Source organism: Melanerpes formicivorus, unplaced genomic scaffold, assembly GCF_026170545.1.
Source record: "Melanerpes formicivorus ecotype bairdi unplaced genomic scaffold, bMelFor1.0.p_v2 SCAF_38, whole genome shotgun sequence".
NCBI lineage: Eukaryota > Metazoa > Chordata > Aves > Piciformes > Picidae > Melanerpes > Melanerpes formicivorus.
Window position 1 is genome coordinate 5,433,723 of NW_027142390.1, and position 23,707 is coordinate 5,457,429.

General features: G+C 46.2%; 1 protein-coding gene across 3 annotated transcripts in view; it reads left to right on the forward strand.

The window, feature by feature from the left end:
* Positions 1–23,707, forward strand: part of USP4 (ubiquitin specific peptidase 4) — a 53,203-nt gene that overhangs the window by 24,580 nt on the left and 4,916 nt on the right. For 2 of the 3 annotated variants that reach the window (XM_068157976.1, XM_068157977.1), the window contains 9 exons: positions 2,211–2,435; positions 2,809–2,892; positions 4,425–4,519; positions 18,735–18,926; positions 19,486–19,574; positions 20,546–20,761; positions 20,848–20,918; positions 22,324–22,439; positions 23,135–23,284. In XM_068157976.1, coding sequence (XP_068014077.1) covers positions 2,211–2,435; positions 2,809–2,892; positions 4,425–4,519; positions 18,735–18,926; positions 19,486–19,574; positions 20,546–20,761; positions 20,848–20,918; positions 22,324–22,439; positions 23,135–23,284 — 1,238 coding nt within the window. Of the gene's footprint in view, positions 1–2,210; positions 2,436–2,808; positions 2,893–4,424; positions 4,520–12,642; positions 12,775–18,734; positions 18,927–19,485; positions 19,575–20,545; positions 20,762–20,847; positions 20,919–22,323; positions 22,440–23,134; positions 23,285–23,707 lie in introns of those variants that run through there. The other variant, XR_010989685.1, reaches the window with a different exon arrangement.

Genomic DNA, 23,707 nt, shown 5'->3' on the forward strand with positions numbered 1-23,707 from the left:
ACAAATTGGGGTCTGAATGTGGGCCCTGGGCATAGGGTTGTAAGCAGCCATTCCAGTGTCCCACTGGTAGATATCAGAGTGCAAATGACATCAGCTTTTAGGCCATACTTCTTATACATGCTCCCTTAAGGCCTTTAGACAAATGTAATACATGAGCTAGGTCTGAAACCAGGCTGAATAGAGTGTGTGAGACCACTAGTCATGGCAAGGAGAAAACTTAAGTAGAATCATGGAATCAACCAGGTTGGAAAAGACCTTAGATATCATCAAGTCCAACCTAGTACCTAACACCTCATGACAACTAAACCATGACTCCAAGTGCCACATTCAGTCCTTTTTTGAACACCTCCAGGGATGGTGACTCCCATCACCTCCCTGGTCAGCACATCCCAATGGCAAATTACTTTTTCTGTGAAGAACTTTCTCCTCACCTTGAGCCTAAACTTCCCCTTGTGCAGCTTGAGACTGTGTCCTTTTGTTCTGGTGCTGGTAAAGGTACGTTTGCTGTGACATTGGATCTTGAGGAATTTATAGTGCTTGGTGAACTGGGTGTATCTCCTTAACTCACTTTGATTTTCCTGATTTCTGGAGCAGTGGAAATGGGTGCTCTGATATTAAAGCAACTTTACATTTTATTTAATTTCAGTTTTAGTTTAAACACCCTTGGGCTCCAGCTACCCATTCTCCCTAAATAGGGAAGAGTAATTATTCTGTGCCGTTTTCCTGACAGGGGCCAGAAAAGTCTATTCTGTTCATTGTAGTTCCTGCCTTTTCTGTCCTCTGTTTCCAGTCAGCACTGATAAGTGAGGCCCTGCAGACACTTCTTTGTTCCTCTGGAGCTGGCAAACACCATGCTCTCATTAAACTCAGGCATGTGATAGTGAAATACCTTTACCTAAATGAACTGCTGATTAGGCTTTTACCTCCTGTCACAGTACAAACAGCTACAACATACTAGCAAATGCAGAGTACAGAGGATATATAGTAAGTAGGTGGAAAAATGCTCTAGCAGACTTTAGAGGCCAGATGTTGCAATCATTTTTAGGAAACCTATGTGACTGGTTGGTTTTGCTCTTAAATGTCAATAACTTCATATCTTTTGCTTTTTCTTGCATAGTACAGTGCATGTGGCAAGACCACAACAAGTAATATATTTAATGTTATTTTTTGTTCTCCAAGAGATGCTGATAATTGTGGGATGTAAAAAATGCCCAACATGCCTTAATTTTCTATAGGTACTTCTATCCATTGATGTAGGAGGTGCAGATGTTTCTGCCTTGCATCCATACTGTCAGACTCTATTATCTGTTCCCATCTCGGCATCCTGGGTAGCAACAGTAGCGTTGCAGTGGATGTATCTATGGCACTTGCTTCACTTGAGATAGTTTTTATACATGTGGTATTGCATCCCAATTTAAAAGTGTCCTACTAAGGAGAGACTCTGGTTGCACATAAACACATGCCAGTTACTGGATGCCCTTAGGTGCAAGGATTTTATCAGTTGTTGTGTGAAAGTCTTCAAGGCATAGTATCATGGTGTCATAGTATCAGTCAGGGTTGGAAGGGACCACAAGGATCATCTAGTTCCAACCCCCCTGCCGTGGGCAGGGACACCCCGCACTAGATCAGGCTGGCCAGAACCTCAGCCAGCCTGGTCTTAAACACCTCCAGGGACGGAGCCTCACCACCTCCCTGGACAACCCATTCCAGGGTTTCACCACTCCCATGGTGAAGAACCTCCTCCTCACATCCAGCCTGAGCCAGCATTGTAATCTGTCTCCTTTTATACTTTCTTTGTGAGACATGGTCCATCATTTTCCAAGAAGAAGAAGAATCTTTTTTTCTTCTCCAGACCTGTTAACTGCAGTTGTCTTTCAAAAGCAGAGGGCTGCAGTCTGTTCCTTCACGGAGGAGAGCGGAGCGTGTCTCGCTGTCCTGAAGCGCAGCCTGTAGCCTTGTCGTTGTCCCCTTGGCTCCATTCATGCTTCTTGTGTGCACCAAGGAATTCCTGACCAAATGACTCAGCTAAAACAGATGGATTAACACCTGACATAAGGCCTTAGTTTCCTTAAGGAAAAATCCCAGTGTTGTGCTGGGGAGTGTCACTGTCAGTTTCAGAGGTTTCTTTGATCCCCGTGCTTGCTGTGCTGTGACAGTGTTTGCAGGAACTAACATTTAACACATATATATTTTCTTTTTCCTTTATATAGGAGGTGGCAAAAGAGGCCTGGGAGAATCATAGGCTGAGAAATGATTCTATCATTGTGGATATTTTTCATGGTCTTTTCAAATCTACACTTGTTTGTCCTAAATGCTCCAAAGTATCTGTGACCTTTGATCCTTTCTGTTACTTAACCCTTCCACTGCCCTTGAGGAGGGATCGCCTAATGGAAGTTACTCTGGTGTATGCAGACCCACAGCGCAGACCTGTCCAGGTAAGGCATCTTGAAGATGGAGATTTAAGTCATCTGAGTCTTTCTCTTAAGTCTTAAAGTTGGAACTCTCAAGGACATTAATGAGGTGGAATGGGGTTTTCAATGTAAAAGCTGAGTTCACATGTGAAATCTTGGTTTGTGAGACTAGGGTCACGAGTCATTTGGAACTGGCTTACCTGTGATGAGATTACCCATGTGGTGTATTGCTCCCTGAGAGCAGTAATGTGTTTGCACTGGCATATTTCTCTCCTGTTACCTTGGAAAATGTAAAGGTGAAACATACCTTGAAGGGGTGAGACCTCTGGATTTCAAGCAGCAAAAAGCAACAACCCCTCTTGATGCAAAATGACTTGGATGTTGTCTTTGTTTCTAGTACCGGGTTGTGGTGCCGATGATGGGGGCCGTCTCGGATCTGTGTGAATCACTCTCCAAGCTCTCCGGTGTTCCTGCAGAGAATGTAAGGATAAGTGCAGCACAGTGATTTGGATAAATGTCTGTTCTTGAACCATTTTGCTGGCTTAGCTTTAAGATGGGTAATAAGCTGAATTTGATGGAGTAGTGACAAAAGCCTAAGGAGTTTGAGTGCTGTTCTTTGATTACAAAAGTGCATCAAACAAAGTATGTTTATTCCAACATTTCCACTGCAGTAGAGAGGGAGCAGGAAGTCTCCACCCCTCAATACTTCTAATAGTGTAGTTTTTCAGTACTGAGAGATGCTCAGTGTCTGTTTTGGGTCATTCTCTTCTTGGACATCCTTTTAATAACAAAGGGATCAAGTGAGCTTTTCAGAGGGAATGTTTTTGTAGTTAGTGGGGGTATCTTCAGGATGCCAGTGTAGCACTTGAATTCATTTCAATTATTTATAGATGTGAGTGATCCATGCCTGAAATTGTAGTCTGTTGCAACTGATGTTGGGATCTGTGCTGGTTGTTTCCACCAAGCAAGTGCAGGGTCCTGCATCTGGGTCGAGGCAATCCCAGGCACAAATCCAGGCTGGGCAGTGACTGGCTGGAAAGCAGCCCTGAGGAGAGAGACTTGGGGGTGCTGGTGGACAAGAAGCTCAACATGAGCTCTCAATGTGCACTTGCAGCCTGCAAAGCCAATCAGATCCTGGGCTGCATCAGGAGAAGTGTGGCCAGCAGGTCAAGGGGGGTGATCCTCCCCCTCTACTCAGCTCTGGTGAGGCCCCACTTGGAGTACTGCCTCCAGTTCTGGAGCCCCTATTACAAGAGGGATATGGAGGTGCTGGAAGGTGTGCAGAGAAGGGCCAGAGGATGATCAGAGGGCTGGAGCACCTCTCCTGTGAGGACAGAGTGAAGGAGTTGGGGCTGTTCAGTCTGGAGAAGAGAAGGCTCCCAGGTGACCTAATTGTGGCCTTCCAGTATCTGAAGGGGGCCTACAGGAAGGCTGGGGAGGGACTTCTGAGGATCTCAGGTAGTGATAGGACTAGGGGGAATGGAATGAAGCTGGAGGTGGGGAGATTCAGGCTAGATGTGAGGAGGAGGTTCTTCCCCATGAGAGTGGTGAAGCCCTGGAATGGGTTGTCCAGGGAGGTGGTTGAGGCCCCATCCCTGGAGGTGTTTAAGCCCAGGCTGGCTGAGGCTCTGGCCAGGCTGATCTAGTGTGGGGTGTCCCTGCCCATGGCGGGGGGGTTGGAACTAGATGATCCTTGTGGTCCCTTCCAACCCTGACTGATACTATGATACTATCCTATGATACCAGGGTGATGTGCAGCTGTTGGAATTGCATCACCTCAGAATCTGTAAAATCAGATGTCATTTTGCTTTGGTTTTTGCACCCCTCTTAACAAACACCTGTGACTAGCTGCTGGTAGGGTGCTGTTGTAGAAAACCATGCTGCTGCTGTTGGTGCGTTGAAAACGGTGATTCAGAAAAAAGGCTAGGAAGAAAATGTTGCTTGAATTGAGTTTGCCTGAATCTCTGTAAGCTTTCATTACAATCTCTTTGCAAATATCACTTGCTGTTCTAGATGGTGGTGACAGACGTGTACAATCATCGGTTCCACAAAATTTTCCAAGTGGATGAAGGTTTAAATCTTATCATGCCAAAAGACGACATCTTTGTGTGAGTAACGCGGGAAGGTGCCACGATGCCAAGAATGCTGCCAAACATCCTTCTTGGTTTCAGGATTTAAAACCTGGGTTTTTTTTTAATGTTTATTTGATTTTATTTTATTTTTAAATTTCCCTTTCTGGAAAGCTAAACCTCCCTGTAGACCCTTTTTGCATGACCGAGTGGTAACGCTGCTACTTCAGTAGCAGATCAAGGCAGTGCGGTGTAGGTGTTTTCCTAACACAAAGGATGTTGTGGCTCTGGGTAATAATGAGCTTTCTGTTTGGTCTGTGTTCTGCAGTTTGGAACTTTCTACAAACCTTCTAGGTGCCTGGATTATAGCTGCACTTTCACTGGCATTTTTTTAGGTGAGCACAAGGTTACTCTTCCAACTCGGCAAAATGCTTTGGAGCTGGTTTTGGTGCTAGTGTCAAGTCTAAGGTGCCGTGCTCTGCCGCTCCTCGCACCTGACGTGGTTGTAATGGCACCCAGCTAACCATGAATGGAGGATCTTGTGAGACTCTGACTGGCAATTACACTACAGTTACACTGGCTGGATGTGAGGAGGAGGTTCTTCACCATGAAAGTGGTGAAACCCTGGAATGGGTTGTCCAGGGAGGTGGTTGAGGCCCTGTCCCTGGAGGTGTTTAAGACCAGGCTGGCTGAGGCTCTGGCCAGCCTTATCTAGTGTGGGGTGTCCCTGCCCCTGGCAGGGGGGTTGGAACTAGATGATCCTTGTGGTCCCTTCCAACCCTGACTGGTACTATGATACTATGATTTGGATCTTAATTGTGATTGTGAGGGACTTCATCAAAGCAGAGGATTTGATTGTGCTTGATACTTTGTGTGTGCTTGGTGGAAGAGGTGTCTCCACTCACTTGTGAGATCTGGTGAGGCAAGCAAAAATAGTGTTGCTCTGCTACAGCTGGAAAATGAAAATTATTGCAAATGAAGTGTGAAACCAAACTTGGAGGCTTGCAAACCTGGGTCTTATGAGGTCAAATTCAGCCCTTCATCACAAGTCCTGTCTTCCTTGTGTGCGAATGTTCCAGAGCAAGGATGTCACTTCTATAACATAGTTGTGCCCGCGTGAGGTCCTGCGCTTACCCCTAGTACTGCACCTTTCACCGAGTGGGATGCTGTGACACTGCCTGGGGCTCTTCTGTCATGCTGTCAGTTGTGACCCTATTGCTGAGATGTAATGTCTGAGTTTTTCTGAAAGTTCTTGTCATCTCCTTGTTTTCTTCAGTCATGGCTGAAGGTGTGGCCACTTAGCATTTCCAGGAAGCACGTTTGGCTTCTGTGAAATCCCTTTTGTGAGGGTATTGTAAAGGGTTAGTTTGTAAGTCTCTCTTTCTGTCTCCAAAGCTAGTAGAACATGGGACAAACAAGAAGCGTGATGCTGCAGTGGTAATTACAATAAAACCCTGTTTTCCTGCAGGCATAACATGTTGTATATCCTACCCCAGAAAACAGCTGTGAATCAGCTCTGCTCCAGGGTGGAGGCAGGCATTAGCTGAACTTGAGCTCTTTTCCTCTGTAGTCACCACTTCCTTTTATGTGCAGGCACAACTGTAAATGAGGTGATGTTGTGAGTCACAGTCATAGTGAGTGAAGTGTCCTGGGTTAAAAATAACCCTCCAAGGAAGAGGAGACGTAACAGGAGGAAGTTTTGCTAATCCTGTTTTTCCCTGTACACCCTCTAAGTTGTTCCCAGCACTGTGGGTCATGAGCAAGTAGCCAGGCACCAGGGCAAGAATTAGTAGAAAGCTGCTTACAGGAACTCTTTTTAATAGGTAATGCTTCCAGGAAAATTACATGTGAAGCACTGTTCTAACCTGCAGCTAAAACCCAGTGTTCTCTTATTGAAAGCAGGGTTATTCTCAAAAACCAACAGAGAAACACTTGTTCATAAAGTGCAAAACTTCTGATTTAAAGGCAAGTGCATAATTCTGTCATGGACAATCGACTTACCTTGTTGCATTATAAAAAGTCTGTTCTTAGATGTTCTGAGCTTTGATGCAACAATTCAAGAAATGGTAGTTGTAGCATGAAGGCTCTTAAATTCTGTCTCTGTCTATTAAGTTCTTGTATCTGCTGAAGAGGCTCTGAAATGAGGGATTGACAGTGCATCAATTCTGGATTAAGATTGGTACAAGGGGGAAGCAGACAGAGTGTGCCTTCTACTTGGGATTTCTGGACTGTTGGTTTGAGTGATTCTTTAGGGATTTTTTTACCCTTTTATAGAGCCTGAAGTGAGCAGGCTGTGAGTGCCAGCAGGCACTGGCAGAAACTTGGAAGATTGGCACTCACTTGCATTTAAGACTGGCCCTGTTAGGCTTGTGCTTCATTGGACTCTTGCAGACTGGCAGCATTAGGGATATACTGATTTCTTTGCATGCTTTCTTTCCCAGTCTCTTCTCCAAAACTAGAGCAGGAGCAGCCCTGTTGACTCTTCCTGTGCTCTCTGGTTAGCTTGTTCCTTTTAGCCTAACTAGTTTAGACTTCTAAAGTTTCCTGCTTTTTATGGTTTTGGCCTCAAAACATAGCTTGTCTCATCCTCAGCACTGGTTGAGTAACACTCAGCATTTGTTCCTGTGCCTCGGCTGGGTTGATTTAACCGTGGAGCTAGGTGATAACTTTGGTCAGGATACAGGGCAGTGTGAAAACAAGTTTTGTTATCTGATGTGGAGTGTAGTGTTACTCTGCATGCAGCTGCCCTGGTATGTGCATCAAAGTGGCTCAAGGGTGGGGCAGGGGCAGATTAAACAGAAGCTCCTCAAGTGCTCCTGAAGCTGGTACATTTCTGGCAGAAGTTATCAACAGTAACATGTCAGATGAGAAGTGTGGCCAGCAGGGCAAGGGAGGTGATCCTCCCCCTCTACTCAGCTCTGGTGAGACCCCACCTGGAGTACTGTGTCCAGTTCTGAAGCCCCTATTACAAGAGGGATGTGGAGGTGCTGGAAGGTGTCCAGAAAAGGGCCATGAGGATGATCAGAGGGCTGGAGCACCTCTCCTATGAGGACAGACTGAAGGAGTTGGGGCTGTTCAGTCTGCAGAAGAGAAGGCTCTGAGGTGACCTAATTGTGGCCTTCCAGTATCTGAAGAGGGCCTATAGGAAGGCTGGGGAAGGACTTCTCAGGATGTCAGGTAGTGATAGGACTAGGGGGAATGGATTGAAGCTGGAGGTGGGGAGATTCAGACTGGATGTGAGGAGGAAGTTCTTCCCCATGAGAGTGGTGAAATCCTGGAATGGGTTGTCCAGGGAGGTGGTTGAAGCTCCGTCCCTGGAGGTGTTTAAGCCCAGGCTGACTGAGGCTCTGGCCAGCCTGCTCTAGTGTGGGGTGTCCCTGCCCATGGCAGGGGGGTTGGAACTAGATGATCCTTGTGGTCCCTTCCAACCCTGACTGATACTATGATACACTGAGGGCTTCCTGAAGATGCTGTGTGATGCATGCTGGAGAATGTGGCAAGCTTGTGGCCATATGTTGAGATTGCTGCTGCTGGTAGCTTCAAGAGTTTCTGATACTCCAGAAAATAATTTACCTTCTTAGATTCTAGACAGGTAGTTTGCTGTTTGTTAAATGGAGGAATAGAAAACATTTCCAAATAGTTTGAGTATTTCAGAATCTTTTGTCTTTAAAGAATAAGCTTCCAGTTGATACTGAAAACCAGGAACTGAACTATTGTGCAGTTGAGGAACTGCTCATGTTCCCAAAGTCAATGAGGACGTGAGTGCTCACTAAAGCATTTTGTCCTTCCAGTTTTAAATTAAGGCCAAATCTTGATAGAAGTGACAGGAAAACATTTGCTTCTTATGACTGGGAAGGTTGTCTCTGTCTGCCTGCATAATCTACAAAAATGTTCTGCTTGGAAAAGATCTGCTTGTTCTGACTGCTGATGTAGCTGTGGGGTCTGTCAGTGGTTACATTGAGTAATGTTTATCTCTTCTGTTCTGGAAAGAAAAGTATCTTTGTATTGATTAATGAAGGGCAACAGCTGCCTTTTATTAGAAAGTGTAAATGTGATGTTTTACAGTGACAGTATTTTCACCCCAAAGTCACAGCTGAAGTAAATAACAACCTAAATCAGATTCAATAAATCATGCTAACTGGTCAAAAGTTTATTTGCACTACATTTATGCTGGATAATGCCACAAAATAAACTTCCAAGTAGGCTTTCTAAAGCTTTAAGTTGGGTTGACAAGATAGCAGTTGATTTGTGAGAGAGGAAGAAGCTGCCTGGAAGCTGCTTGCCTACCATGTGTGCAAGTGTAATTGTTACTGAGGTTTGTGTGAATTGCTTTGTGTACTAAGACTAAACCATACCAGTTTTTACTCTAGGAGAACAGAAGCTACAGAAAAGATGAAGGGAGGTTGTAGCCAGGTGGGGATTGGTCTCTTCTCCCAGGCAACCACCAACAGAACAAGAGGACACAGTCTCAAGCTGTGCCAGGGGAGGTTTAGGCTGGATGTTAGTAAGAAGTTCTTCACAGAAAGAGTGATTGGCCATTGGAATGTGCTGCCTGGGGAGGTGGTGGAGTCACCATCACTGGAGGTGTTTAAGAAGGGCTTGGATTAGGCACTTGGTGCCATGGTTTAGTTGATTAGATGGTGTTGGGCTGGACTTGATGATCTTGTAGGTCTTTTCCAACTTGGTTAATTCTATTCTTTAAAAAAGAGAGAGAGAGAGAGAGAATATGAGGTTTTTAATAGCATTACTTATATTACAAATCAAATAGGACAGCTGCCTCTTGTCAGGATGGTGTGCTCGCAGTGCAGCAAAGCTAAGTGAGAAATGTCAGTTACCAGGTGGTAAAACAAACAGGAGCTGGGTGTTCAGTAGTCATGGTGCCTTTTGTAGGGTTTTTTTTAAGTACAAAATATTAACTTAGATGTATTTAAAGTTGTCATGTAATACACAACCTAGGGTATGACTGAAGACACCATTAGTTAATTGTATTTAGTGAGGGCTGTTTACTGGAATTAGTATCTCTTGTATTTAAATTAGCCTGATAGTCACTGTCTCACATGTTAGAACTCTTTCCTAATTCAAGTTTTATTGATTCAGCCCCTTTTATATATTGATCATCTGTTCTTACTTAACCAGTAATGCCTAGTGATGAGACTTCCTTGTTGGCACATTGTCATGTGTGCATCTCATTATTTGTTATAAGCAACTGGAGGTACATGCAGAGTCTCTTCCACTGATTAGAAAACAAAGTGCAAAGACATGAGCAATTAAAACTAGAGCTAGATCAGTACAATATATGCAGAAATAGTTTTCTCATCTGTGCATCCCCCAAATGTACATTTGAAAATTGCAAAGTTCTCAGTGGGTCCTGTTGATTGTTGAGCTGTTTTCCTGAAGGATTTTGCTGCCTCGTCTTTGAACTTGGGGATGCCAAGGGCTGCACTTTGGCCACGGCAGTCCCATGCAGAGCTATAGGCTGGGGTCGGAGTGGCTGAGAGCTCCCAAACAGAGAGGGACCTGGGGGTGCTGATCGACAGCTGCTTAAACATGAGCCAGCAGTGTGCCCAGGTGGCCAAGAGGGCCAATGGCATCCTGGCCTGCATTAGGAATAGTGTGGCCAGCAGGAGCAGGGAAGTCATTGTGCCCCTGTGCTCTGCTTTGGTTAGGCCGCACCTTGAGTCCTGTGTCCAGTTCTAGGCCCCTCAGTTTAAGAAGGACATCAAAACACTTGAAGGTGTCCAGAGAAGGGCAACAAGGCTGGGGAGAGGCCTTGAACACAAGCCCTATGAGGAGAGGCTGAGGGAGCTGGGATTGTTTAGCCTGGAGAAGAGGAGGCTCAGGGGTGACCTTATTGCCCTCTACAACTACCTGAAAGGTGGTTGTAGCCTGGAAGGGGTTGGTCTCTTCTCCTAGGCAACCAGCATCAGAACAAGAGGACACAGTCTCAAGCTGTGCCAGGGGAGGTTTAGACTCGAGGTGAGGAGAAAGTTCTTCACCGAGCGAGTCGTTCGTCATTGGAATGTGCTGCCCAGGGAGGTGGTGGAGTCACCATCCCTGGAGGTGTTCAAGAGGGGATTGGACGTGGCACTTGGTGCCATGGTCTAGTCATGGGGTCTGTGTTGATAGGTTGGACTCAATGATCCTCGAGGTCTCTTCCAACCTTAGTTATACTGTGATACTGTGATGTTCACAGTCTTGTCATTTATTCCTTCTTGGTAGTTACACTGCGAGCGTTATGAGGGAAGCTGTGATAAACTGAAGACATCAGCCTTCCGTGCCTCATGCTAGAACTTAAATCATTGTATTGGTGTAACAGTTTTCTCACTTTAAAAGTACTCCTCCCTTCCACTGGCAGAAGCTAATCAAGGTTGTGTTAGTGATTGTCTCTGGTGGTTTGCTAGAGCCTGAGAATGCAAAGAATGCCTGTTCAGTGGCAGGGGGAGCTACAAAGCCCCTGGGCTCTGATTTCATGAGCAGCTGCCCTCAAATTGTTTGTTTGTTCCTTGATCCCACTGCTTCCTTCTAAACAGGACTTTGCTCAGAGTCCAGCAGATTTTCTGCCTGTGATCACCTGGGTATCTTCTGTAACAGAAATCAGTTAGTTCATCGATTCTGAAGCTTTGGCATCTTGTGTTAACCGAAACTGGCAGTTCTTACCTTTGGGTGTGTCTTAGCATCAGCTTAAATTGTCTCAGGACTGTAAAATTCAACTGGTCAGTCTCTTGCAGTGTTTCTTCAGGCTTGTGTGCTGGAAGCTGCAACCAAACCTAGGTGTGCATGTGACAGCAGTGCCCCTGTTGGTTTGACATACTTGTGGTTTTAGAGGACTCTGTGCCAGCCAGCTAGTCTCAACTCAAAGTTCAAGGAAGGCTCTAATACTGTAGGAGATCTCTGCTCCACCAGGGATGTGATTGAAACAAACAAAAAACCCAAACAGACCCCAAACTCAAACCCACTTGTACTTCTTGTATGGTTGTCTTGCCTTTGACACCCATGGCTGTTAAGTCTCAGCCTTTGATTTAGGCCTCTCTATTGGTTGGTTGCTGAGCAGAATATTGATTTCCATTAAATGCTTTCTCCAGCTGTAAATGCCAGTGAGCAGAAACTCCCAGAATATGTGGCAGTAGGAGTAGTGTAGCTGGAATGTGCTTTATTGTTTCTCTCACATTTGCTTGACAGAGGACAGAGTCTGTGGGCACAGACACTGTAGCTCAGGCTGTACTGTTGATGAAAGTGCAGTACCCAAGATGGAGAGACTTTGAACTTGATTTCAGTGATTGGAGAAGTGATACTATTTTCTTGCTTTCATCATCAGGAGGGAAGACATGTTCAGCCTTCTGTGATTTTTGCAGGACACCTTGGACATCTAAAGATGTGTGTTGTGAATTTTCATGCCCCACTAAAGTGGTGGGTGACGCTGGCTCTTGGGAGGTGTTTGGAATTGAAGCTGATTGGAGAGCCATTTGGAAAACCTAAATAAAATTTGCCCTGGATAGCTAAGATCTATTGTCCCTCTCAGCAGCTTGGTTTCTAGCTCATTGGTTCTTTTCTTTCCAGTTGTGCCCTGTCACAGTAAACCTTCAAAAAGAAGACATGTGAATGTTCCTGGGCTTCTTGATATTTATGTGAGTTTCAAGTAACTCTCAGATGCATCCCAAAATGAACCTGGCTCCTTTTTGTGTAACAGGGTAGAACTCCACCTCTTCTTCTCCAGATCACCTGAAAGGGGAGGGGAATTTGGGGCTGGAATTCTCCCAAGCCTGTTCTTTCACAAAGCTTTGCACTCATCTCTCTCTCTCATCAGGACAGGCTTGGAAAGTAGTGCAGTCCTGATACAGCATTTGTGAATTTTTAGTGTCAGAGGTTTGATGCTTACAGAAATGGAAGAATTTGGGATAAGGCTTGAACAAGGTCTCTGGCACGACGTGCAGCCAAAGAACAGCGGAACTAGCCTGCTTCGCACAGCGTTGTAAACGTTCCCCTCGAGGCATGTTGTTTCTGTGACTGTGGCAAGCTGATCAGAAGGTCCTTATGTAAAGGTGGTCTGCAAATCAATTTGGCAACGTTGGTTCAGTGTTTGTGCTGAATGCTCTCATTCTCCAGGCTAAGCAGAGGACAGCATTCAGCACATAACCAAAATGCTTACTATTTCTTTTTCTTAGGTTCTGTGAAGTCCAGCCCCACTAGGACCTCCGGCTCCCGCTCCAATGTAACACCCACACATGCACCATATAGGTGATATCACATCATTCAGGGATCCTGCTGGAGCTTGGAGCCGGCCTACAAGGGGTCAGGTAAGTACTACTTGAAAAACAAATTCCACAGCCCATTTCAAGGGTATCACTCTCAGTATTTCTTCTTAGTTCTTAAGGCCTAAGAAGAAAAAAAATCTTTTGATGGATAAACTAGAGACCCCTGTTCTCTTAGCCTGGCTAATGGGGCATAAAATACAATATGTATTGTTTGCCTTGATAAAAGTTTCACAAATTGATTTGCAGGTCACCTTTAACCTATAAAAGTGTGCATATCTGAGAAAAATACCTTTAGTTTGCCATCTGTACTGTGTTTTCTGCTTTCTCTTACAGCAGGCTGTGTCTTACACTTAGATGAGTTTGTGGTTTTGCAAAACCATGACTGGCTGCAGGAATGTCAGCTTTGTTGGTGTGACTACAACAGTTACTGAGTGACTGTTAGCAGGTTAGCAAACTGGCTAGTCCAGTAGTTTTGTAGGGAGTGTTTGAGCTGCATAAGATCTTGTAGCAGACTGATGAGGAAGTTTCTTCTCACTCGCTGAAACTTGTGTTTTCTTGTTTGAAATGAGGGCTTGTGCTCCTGCTAAAATGAGCTTCTGGGTTTTTTTCAAGCTCTCTAAAAATCTTGCTGATTGAATTCCCTCATCCATTTTAATCTTGCTGCTCTGTTAGACTGGTGAATTCCCATGACCAGCCTTCTGTAGGGCAAATGAGCTGTTAACGTGAAAAAGTTTCATTTGCAGTTTCCTATCTCCTAGTTTACTTGGTTGTGTTCTGGCAAGCAAACAGATCAGGAATATTTCCACTTTTTACAAGAGATCAGAATATGTGCAGCATTTTAGTTAGTTAGTTAGTTATAGTTAGTGAGGGGCTTGGAACACAAGCCCTATGAGGAGAGACTGAGGGAGCTGGGGCTGCTTAGCCTGGAGAAGAGGAGACTCAGGGGTGACCTTATTGCTGCCTACAACTACCTGAAGGGGGGTTGTAAACAGGCAGAGGTTGGTCTCTTCTCCCAGGCAGCCAGCACCAGAACAAGAGGACACAGTCTCAGGCTGCACCAGGGGAAGTTCAGGCTGGAGGTCAGGAGGAAGTTTTACACAGAGAGAGTGATTGCCCATTGGAATGGGCTGCCCGGGGAGGTGGTGGAGTCGCCGTCACTGGAGGTGTTCAGGAGGAGACTTGACAGGGTGCTTGGTGCCATGGGTTAGTTGATTAGGTGGTGTAGGGTGATAGGTTGGACGCGATGATCTTGAAGGTCTCTTCCAACCTGGTCTGGGATGGTCTGGTCTATTCTATTCTATTCTACTTTCACCCAGGTCTTTTTCAGTCCTCCATTCTTACTGTCAGCTTCTGCACCAGTTATAACTTGACAGCAGCATCTGTGGGTTGGTGTGCAGTAGTGATCCTCTTCAAGTGGATCTGTTTGTCAGCTTCTGCAGTAGCATTTTTTCCTACCCTTCTGTTCTCTTTCAAAATGTACTTCTTTGCTTGGTTGTTGCTGTGGACTGGCTTGTGATCTGCACAGTATTTTTGAGCTGGAATTAAGACCAGACAGGGACCTGGGTGTGCTGATCGACAGCCACCTGAATATGAGCCAACAGTATGCCCAGGTAGCCAGGAGGGCCAATAGCATCCTGGCCTGCATTAGGAATAGTGTGGCCAGCAGGAGCAGGGAGGTCATTGTGCCCCTGTACTCTGCTTTGGTTAGGCCGCACCTTGAGTCCTGTGTCCAGTTCTGGGCCCCTCAGTTTAAGGACATCGAAACACTTGAGCGTGTCCAGAGAAGGGCAACAAGGCTGGGGAGAGGCCTTGAACACAAGCCCTATGAGGAGAGGCTGAGGGAGCTGGGATTGTTTAGCCTGGAGAAGAGGAGGCTCAGAGGTGACCTCATTGCCCTCTACAACTACCTGAAGGGTGGTTGTAGCCAGGAAGGAATTGGCCTCTTCTCCCAGGCAACCAGCACCAGAACAAGGGGACACAGTCTCAAGCTGTGCCAGGGGAGGTTTAGACTTGAGGTGAGGAGGAAGTTCTTCACCGAGCGAGTAATTCAGCATTGGAAGGGGTTGGCCAGGGAGGCGGTTGAGTCATCGACCCTGGAGGCGTTCAAGGGGAGATTGGACGTGGCACTTGGTGCCATGGTCTAGTCATGGGGTCTGTGTTGATAGGTTGGACTCGATGATCCTCGAGGTCCTTTCCAACCTAAGTGATACTGTGATACTGTGATACCATTCATCCCAGCACTTGGGAGGGAAAGTGACAATAATGTACAACAAGGATATTAGCTTGGTCTTTATCTCAGGGTAGTTTTTGCTTTCAGTGCCCTTTCACGTAGCTTTGCCTTGGCTTTCTGTAGCTTCTCGTGCTCCTGTGCACTCATTCAAATTTAGTTTGCAAGGCAACAAAAGCTACCTAATTCACTGTTCACTGCCTCCTCTCTGAATTACAAGCACAGACCTTCGTGATGCTGATGAAGACTGGTCAAGTCCTAGCCTTTTGCTTACCAAGTTTCAGACAAATTTCAGCGTTGTGCATTGTAAAGGCGACCAGCCAATATTCAGCAGTGCGGTAGCAGCTGAGCTCATGACTCTGACTTGTAAGACTATGTTGTGTAGTCTGGTGTGGCATCATCTTTATTTTCTGTTATTTTGGTTAAGCTGTAAGATGCAGAATTGCAGTATTGGCTCTGTAGCCTTCCTTAAACCAAAAAGTACTTTACCTTTTGTTTTTAATTTAATTTTGGTTTGTGGTTCTTTTTGTTCTTTGCTTGGTTATAGTTTGTTGTTTGTGGGGGTTTTGTGTGTGGGTTTGTTGGGTTTTTTTTTGGTAATAGGGGATGGCTGGTGCTCAAGAGATTCAGTAAATTTGTGGATGACACCAAGCTGGGGGCAGGAGTTGATCTGCTGGAGGGTAGAGAGGCTCTGCAGAGGGACCTTGACAGGCTGGACAGATGGGCAGAGTCCAAGGGCATGAGATTGAACACATCCAAGTGCTGGGTTCTGCACATTGGCCACAGCAACCCTATGCAGTGCTACAGGCTGGGGACAGAGTGGCTGGAGAGCAGCCAGGCAGAGAGGGACCTGGGGGTGCTGGTCGATGGTAGGCTGAACATGAGCCTGCAGTGTGCCCAGGTGGCCAGGAGGGCCAATGGCATCCTGGCCTGCATCAAGAACAGTGTGGCCAGCAGGAGCAGGGAGGTCATTCTGCCCCTGTACACTGCACTGGTTAGGCCACACCTTGAGTCCTGTGTCCAGTTCTGGGCCCCTCAGTTTAGGAAGGAGGTTGACTTGCTGGAGGGTGTCCAGAGAAGGGCAACGAAGTTGGTGAGGGGTTTGGAACACAGCCCTATGAGGAGAGGCTGAGGGAGCTGGGGTTGCTTAGCCTGGAGAAGAGGAGACTCAGGGGTGACCTTATTGCTGTCTACAACTCCCTGAAGGGAGGTTGTAGACAGGCGGAGGTTGGTCTCTTCTCCCAGGCAGCCAGCACCAGAACAAGAGGACATAGTCTCAGGCTGCACCAGGGGAAGTTCAGGCTGGAGGTCAGGAGGAAGTTCTACACAGAGAGAGTGATTGCCCATTGGAATGGGCTGCCTGGGGAGGTGGTGGAGTCACCATCACTGGAGGTGTTCAGGAGGAGACTTGACAGGGTGCTTGGTTGCATGGTTTAGTTGGTTAGGTGGTGTTGGATGATAGGTTGGATGCGATGATCTTGAAGGTCTCTTCCAACCAGGTCTGGTCTGGTCTCGTCTATTCTATTCTATAAAGAGAGCTCTTCATTTTGCTATGTCTTCCTCTAATACTAGCATGCAAAAGCTGTTCTGAGGTGGAGTGAGTAGAGGGGCACAAACTGATTATGTCTCAGTGAGCAGTGTGTGAGACGTTCTTTTGCAGTCTTACAGGGGGTGCAACGTGCTGCTGTTTGTGATGAATGACATTTGTGCATGAATAGTACTGAGCTTTTTTCACTTGTGTGAGAGTCGTGCTAAGCTTTTTCTTTCTGTCCCATCTGTTCCGTCGCTTAGGCAGGACTACAGGTGGAGTATAAATGGGTGTGACCGTTTGAGGCTGTGCCTTTGAGAAACAGACAGTTACTGGAGCACTCTGGCTGAATGCTTTGGTGTAATAATGAAAACAAAGATAAGTCTAAAGGAATTTCATTGCTAGATTGGTAGAATGCAACTTTAAATTTTAGCTTTACTTCAGTTTGAATCTCAGTCAGTTCAGTCTGCCTCTCTGTTCCAGTCTGCCTGAACAGCTGCTGTCTTTCCTCTGTGCTGGATGGAGTTGACCTTGAACTAACTGAGCTAACCAGATGAGAAATTAATTCTTGCACATGCTTTGAGCTAACAGAATTTCCTCTCTCTAACCCTTTTTTGGAAAAAAGGGAGGAAGGGGCAGAAGGGGGTATAGTTGGGGGGGGGAAAGCCCTCTCCTCGGAGGAGGGAAAGGGTTTCTGTGTGTACGTTCTTTGCTGTATATTTCTGTATCTATTGTAAATACTGTATATTGTCTATATATTCACTGCATCTCATCCTGCTTGTAAATATAGCTTACCCATTTACTGCTTCTCCAACTGAGTTAGCTGTGGTTTCTTTATGTGTGTGGGGGGGAGAGCTGAACTTTCTCTCACCACCACAATGGGGTTGCATTAACTGCTGCTGGCAGAGCACAGGGCGGGTGGTCTGAGAGACCGTCAAAGAATGTGGAGGAACATGTGCGTGTCATGAACTGATCTGTGTTGTATGAGGCCAGCTAAAAGCAGTCTTGTGTGACCTAGAGATAAGTGTAGATGTTATTCTGTAGCTGCATATGGTCATTGGTTATTTATACAGTGTGAAGTGAAATGATTCACCTCTCTGTGGTGCTGTTTCTCAGGAAACTTGGTGTGGACTGTAGCTAGTGCTGATGTCCAGCTGAATAGCACTGACAGCTTAGAAAACCTCAACAGCCATTTGCATTGGACTGTCTTATGCTAACTGTTCTCTCACATGCTTGGTGGGCTGGGCTGGGACTCTGGAAGGATAATTTTTCTCATGTACTCTACTGATTCAGTGCAAATGCCAAGCTGGAATCCCTTTTGGTTTAAGTAAGATGGAGGAGAAATACAGTTCTGAAATTGGTTTTCTTTCCTGATCTACAAGGGCATTTTGAACACAGCAATGATATAAAAAGTTTCTTGGCCCTTGAGAGCAGGGAAGTGACTTTCTCATGCAAGAGAAGATTGTGGTCCTCATTGTTATGCATAGTGACATCTTTCATAAAAATCTTTCTCTCTCTTTCAGTTTTAAGATAAGTCTGAGACAGTTGGCTCACCAAATTACAGAGCAGTGTGACTTGATGTTCCTGAAAATGAATCTTTTGTAATGGATAGTCCTGGAGCAAACAATGTAATAGTGTTGGACTCAGACATCTGCAAATATCTCATTTGCTGTCTCATCCAGTAGCACAAGCTGTCTCGTTCTCCTCACTGCTCTCCAGAGCTGTTTGATTTCTTTTTTCCAGAATGTTTTCCTCGTGTTTTTTCTTTTTGACTGGCTTTGGATTTTTCTGTGAAGCAGATGTTTCCAAACTCTTGGTTTTCTGAAACATTGGCTGATAAGAGTGATGGCTATTAACTGTACAGGAGGTTGGGAGAATCCAAGACCCAATTTTTATCCAGAGGAGACAAACACTGTCAGAGGGATTTCAAAGTGTGTTTAGTAATTTTTCACTGATGCTGTGATCTGACTGAAGCAACACATAGTTGTCAGGGTAGTATCTTGAGAGGTGAGTGGCAGTAGGGATGTATCTTGTGCCATTTTGCTTTTCCTTAGCTTGGCAGTTGGTACATTGTGAGCCATGGGACATGCTCAGAAAACCGCTCTGTAGCGTGAAGACAGAGTACAGCCCTTTTTGTCCTTCTGAGGACCTGGTGGAGAGACTTGTTGGACTGAGCTCATAATGGTTCTAGCTGCTGTGCTTCTTGGCAGTGGAAATAACCTGTGGAAACACCTGTCTTTCAAACAGGTATGAAGTTCTCAAGACAAGAGAGGATGGCTCAGAGGATGTGACTCTCTGTGTATACTTCCGGGAGAAGATAGTGAGACAATACAGCAACACTGCAGGCACTGTCCTCTTTGGTCAACCACTCTTAATATCCGTGCCCAAACACAAACTCACTGTGGAGCACTTGTACGGTGTGGTTTTGAAGCAGATCAGGTGAGTTGTGTCTGTACCTCTGCAGTCTATGCAAAGTCCCAGGGGCTGCTTATTTGGATTTACTGTAATGGGATTGCTGCATCCTTGTGAGAAGGAAGAACTTCTGCGTTGTGTGGGGCGTGTAAGCCAGGATTTGTTGCATTAAGTGTCTAGAGGCCTGAGAGACATACCAAGGTCTTGGGCTTTTTGGGCTCTGCAAAAGTGGGCTGTGTGGTAATGCTGGTGGCACTCGTAAGGGAAGCAGTGTGCTTGGTGTTGTGCAGCAGAACCAAATTCAGGCTGTGTTTTCAGGGCTCTCAGGTGGGACCACTGTTATTTATTATTGCATTTCGTATCTACTGGCAATGAAACTTGGAAGGAGCACTGAAAACAGAGACTTAACAAATCGTTATTGTGTGTCTCATTCTGAGAGCTCCTGGCCTGTAGCTGGTGCTGTGCAGGATGGGCTCTGGTTTGCTGAGGGGGTTGGGGCAGAAAGAGCTGCTGATGGTGCGGGGCACTGTCGTGTTGGTGTATGGCTGCAGTATGACTGTGTGATAAACATCTCCCCTCTTGCTAGCCGCTATGTGAAACTCCCTTTGGCTGAAGAATCCTCTACACCCTGCCGAGACAAAGGAACCTGCAACGGCTCCAGTGGTGTGGTTGAAGGTGAAGTCCTCTCACAATCCGCTGGAAGCTTTTCAGCACTTAAAGCTTTTTATTAGCATTTGATTTGTGCCATGTGTATTTGGCTCAAGGTCTAGCAGATTGTTCTTTCACAGTCATGCAGTTACACTACTGCAAGGTGTGGCCAGCAGGAGCAGGGAAGTCATTGTGCCCCTGTACTCTGCACTGGTTAGGCCGCACCTTGAGTACTGTGTCCAGTTCGGGGCCCCTCAGTTTAAGAAGGACATCAAAACACTTGAAGGTGTCCATAGAAGGGCAGCAAGGCTGGGGAGAGGCCTTGAACACAAGCCCTATGAGGAGAGGCTGAGGGAGCTGGGATTGTTTAGCCTGGAGAAGAGGAGGCTCAGGGGTGACCTCATTGCCCTCTACAACTACCTGAAAGATGGTTGTAGCTGGGAAGGGGTTGGTCTCTTCTCTCTAGCAACCAGCACCAGAACAAGGGGACACAGTCTCAAGCTGCACCAGGGGAAGTTTAAGCTCGAGGTGAGGAGAAAGTTCATCACGGAGAGAGTCGTTAGTCATTGGAATGGGCTGCCCAGGGAGGTGGTGGAGTCACCATCCCTGGAGGCGTTCAAGAGGAGATTGGACGTGGCACTTGGTGCCATGGTCTAGTCATAAGGTCTGTGGTGACAGGTTGGACTCGATGATCCTTGAGGTCTCTTCCAACCTTAGTTATACTGTGATACTGTGATTGTTAGCATACTGTAAACTGAGCACTCCCCATCATGGCTGATAAAACCCAGCACATTACCTGGCATCTGCTAAAGGTGAAGCTCCGGCTTCAGCTGTAGCGGTTAGCAGGCACAGATTTGGTTTTCTGCATGCCTTTGCCTTACTTTCTGAGCAATCGCTGTGTGCCGTAACAGGCTCGTGCAAACAGCTGCCCGTGTGAAGCATCAGTCTAAACTTTCACTGAAGCTCTCTATTATTGTGCTTGTTTTAAATATTTCAAGGTGACATCGAAGAGATGGAGCATCAGGATGGTGCGCAGGAAGGCAGGGAGAAGGTGGCTGAAGTTGATCCCTGCCACTCCGAGGGTTGTATGCAGGTTGAGTCAGTAAGAGAGACGCAGCCTTGCAAGAAGCAGCATTTTACCTTTAGCCTGGTGAATTCCTCTGGGACTTCTGAGATAAGCTCCATTGTAGAAGGAAAAGTCCTAAAACTGAATGGTAATTATTTTCTTACTTTTAATGTTGGTTTTTTTCCCCTTCCTTCTCCTTACACCTTTGCCATAAACATTTCTTCTTTCTTGTAGCTTTCTCTGCTCTTGCCGTTGACTGGGATTCCAACGCACGGAAGCTACTGTTTGATGTACAGGAGGCACAGGTTGTAATGTGTGTTTTTTATAAGTAATCTTTGTAGACTTTCATGGTACTTAAAAGATCACAGCAAATGGTGCTGGAGTCATAGTATCAGTCTGGGTTGGAAGGGACCACAAGGATCATCTAGTTCCAACCCCCCTGCCATGGGCAGGGACACCCCACACTACATCAGGCTGGCCAGAGCCTCAGCCAGCCTGGTCTTAAACACCTCCAGGGACGGGGCCTCAACCACCTCCCTGGACAACCCATTCCAGCGCTTCACCACTCTCATGGTGAAGAACCTCCTCCTCACCTCCAGCCTGAATCTCCCCACCTCCAGCTTCATTCCATTCCCCCTAGTCCTATCACTACCTGAGATCCTGAGAAGTCCTTCCCCAGCCTTCCTGTAGGCCCCCTTGAGATACTGGAAGGCCACACTTAGGTCACCTTGGAGCCTTCTCTTCTGCAGACTGAACAGCCCCAACTCCTTCAGTCTGTCCTCATAGGAGAGGTGCTCCAGCCCTCTGATCATCCTTGTGGCCCTTCTCTGGACACCTTCCAGCACCTCCACATCCCTCTTGTAATAGGGGCTCCAGAACTGGACACAGTACTCCAGGTGGGGTCTCACCAGGGCTGAGCAGAGGGGGAGGATCACCTCCCTCGACCTGCTGGCCACACTTCTCCTGATGCAGCCCAGGATCTGATTGGCTTTGCAGGCTGCAAGTGCACATTGAGAGCTCATGTTGAGCTTTTTGTCCACCAGCACCCCCAAGTCTCTCTCCTCAGGGCTGCTTTCCAGCCAGTCACTGCCCAGCCTGGATTTGTGCCTGGGATTGCCTTGACCCAGCTGCAGGACCCTGCACTTGATCATGTTGAACCTCATGAGGTTGGCTTGTGCCCACCTCTCCAGCCTGTCAAGGTCCCTCTGGATGGCCTCCCTTCCCTCCAGCGTGTCTGCTGCACCACACAGCTTGGTGTCATCAGCAAACTTGCTGAGGGTGCACTCAGTGCCACTGTCCATGGCACCCACAAAGATGCTGAACAAGTCACCAGGATGAGATGTATTTACTTAATCTTTTGTGAATAAGGTCTGTAGATCAGCAGCTGCTCCTCTGTTTCCACTGTGTTCTGAAAAACAGATGCTTTAATTTCAAAGCTGAGTAGTCTAGTTCTTCGTCTACTCAACAAACAAATCCCCAAAACTCCAAAGAAACCTGAAACTACATTCACAAAACCAAGTAGAAAGTAAGGAGGAATGTCCTTTCTGTTACTGACTCTCTAACACAAGAGAGGAGTGGCTGGAAGCATGAGATGATTGTCGAAGTGGGGAAGGAGGGAGTAGAAATGGGCAGCATGATGGAGGTGAGCATGTCCCTTTTCGTGATGTCAAGGATGTGGGACATAACAAAGCCATGCATCTCCTCCACTAGGCATTTGAAAAACATGGAAGTATGTTGCAAACCCAAAAGAAGGCAGCTGTGGTGGCCCTGAGAGACTGTATAGAGCTCTTCACAACTATGGAAACACTTGGAGAGCATGACCCATGGTAAGAGCCCCTGCCTGCCACGTTTGTTGTCAAAGGCTGTAACTGTTTGAGTCCACATCGTTTCTCCTAGGATTCTGATGGTTTCTCAGGTCTGGCCTTTTGTCTTAATCTGCAGTCTGAAGTCTGTCAGTTCTGTTAGTTGTTGACTCAGCAGGCTGCAGATGTGGGTTAACAGCAGATGTGAGTTTCCTGCCTTTATTTAAAAAAATGAAAGAGGCACTGGGCATGTAGCTTCCAGAGATCAGGCTGGGTTTAACTCCCCAGCATATTTCTCTCTCCAAACAGTTTTGGAGGAAACAGTTGTGCTAAAAAAGAGTGAAAGCATATGGCTACCTTAGACTGCCTCCTGACTCTACAAAAATATCCCTAGTTTGGGGGGGGTCTAGGTACAACAGATCCTAAATGACTAAGATATGATTGCTGTGTGACCAGAGGTGGTTGTTAGCTGTGCTAGAAAATCTGTAGTGCAGTAGATGGTTATTTAATTTCTGATTAGATGCTATTTTGGCTATAAAGTGGAAGCAAGTTGCAGTTTGGAAGCCTCAGAGGAAGTGTGCTCACCTGCATATTTTACAACCAGAATCCCCTCTGTAAGGCAGGGCCTGTACTGCCTGTGCTGTACTGTTTAATGGAAGGCCAGAAGCTTTTCTTTCATTGTTGTTATTCATTTCCTTGTTTGTTACTCTCATTATCAGGTACTGCCCTAACTGTAAGAAACATCAACAGGCCACAAAGAAGTTTGACTTGTGGTCTTTGCCCCGGATTTTGGTTGTGCATTTGAAGCGTTTCTCATACAGCAGATACTGGAGGGATAAGCTTGACACTGTTGTGGAATTCCCTATCAGGTAGGATTCTTCTCTCAAGCTTGGAAGAGCTTGAAGAAGCTGGTCAAGAGAAAAATCCACTTTTGATATTACTGTTGGGTGCACTTTGTCAAGTTGTAACTGGAACAGCTCTGTTTCTGGGTTTGAACTGTAAGACAGCAAGTGTGAATGGAGTTGGTGGTTTCTTTGGGGCTTTTTGTTTGTTACTCTTAATCAGTTCTATGTGTCTCAAATAACACTAGTTATTAGCAGCTACTGTTTCTTCTGAAATTGGGTTAAACCCATGTGATTCTGCTGAACCAAGAGAACCTGTAGAGCAAATTGAGCAAACTCTTTGGGCAGAGCTGCACGTGTAGTACCGAGGATTGCACAAGTGCAAGATGACAACCTCATTCCTCTGTTTCTGCTTGTCAGCACCCTGCTGCAGGATGAAGCATATTCCTT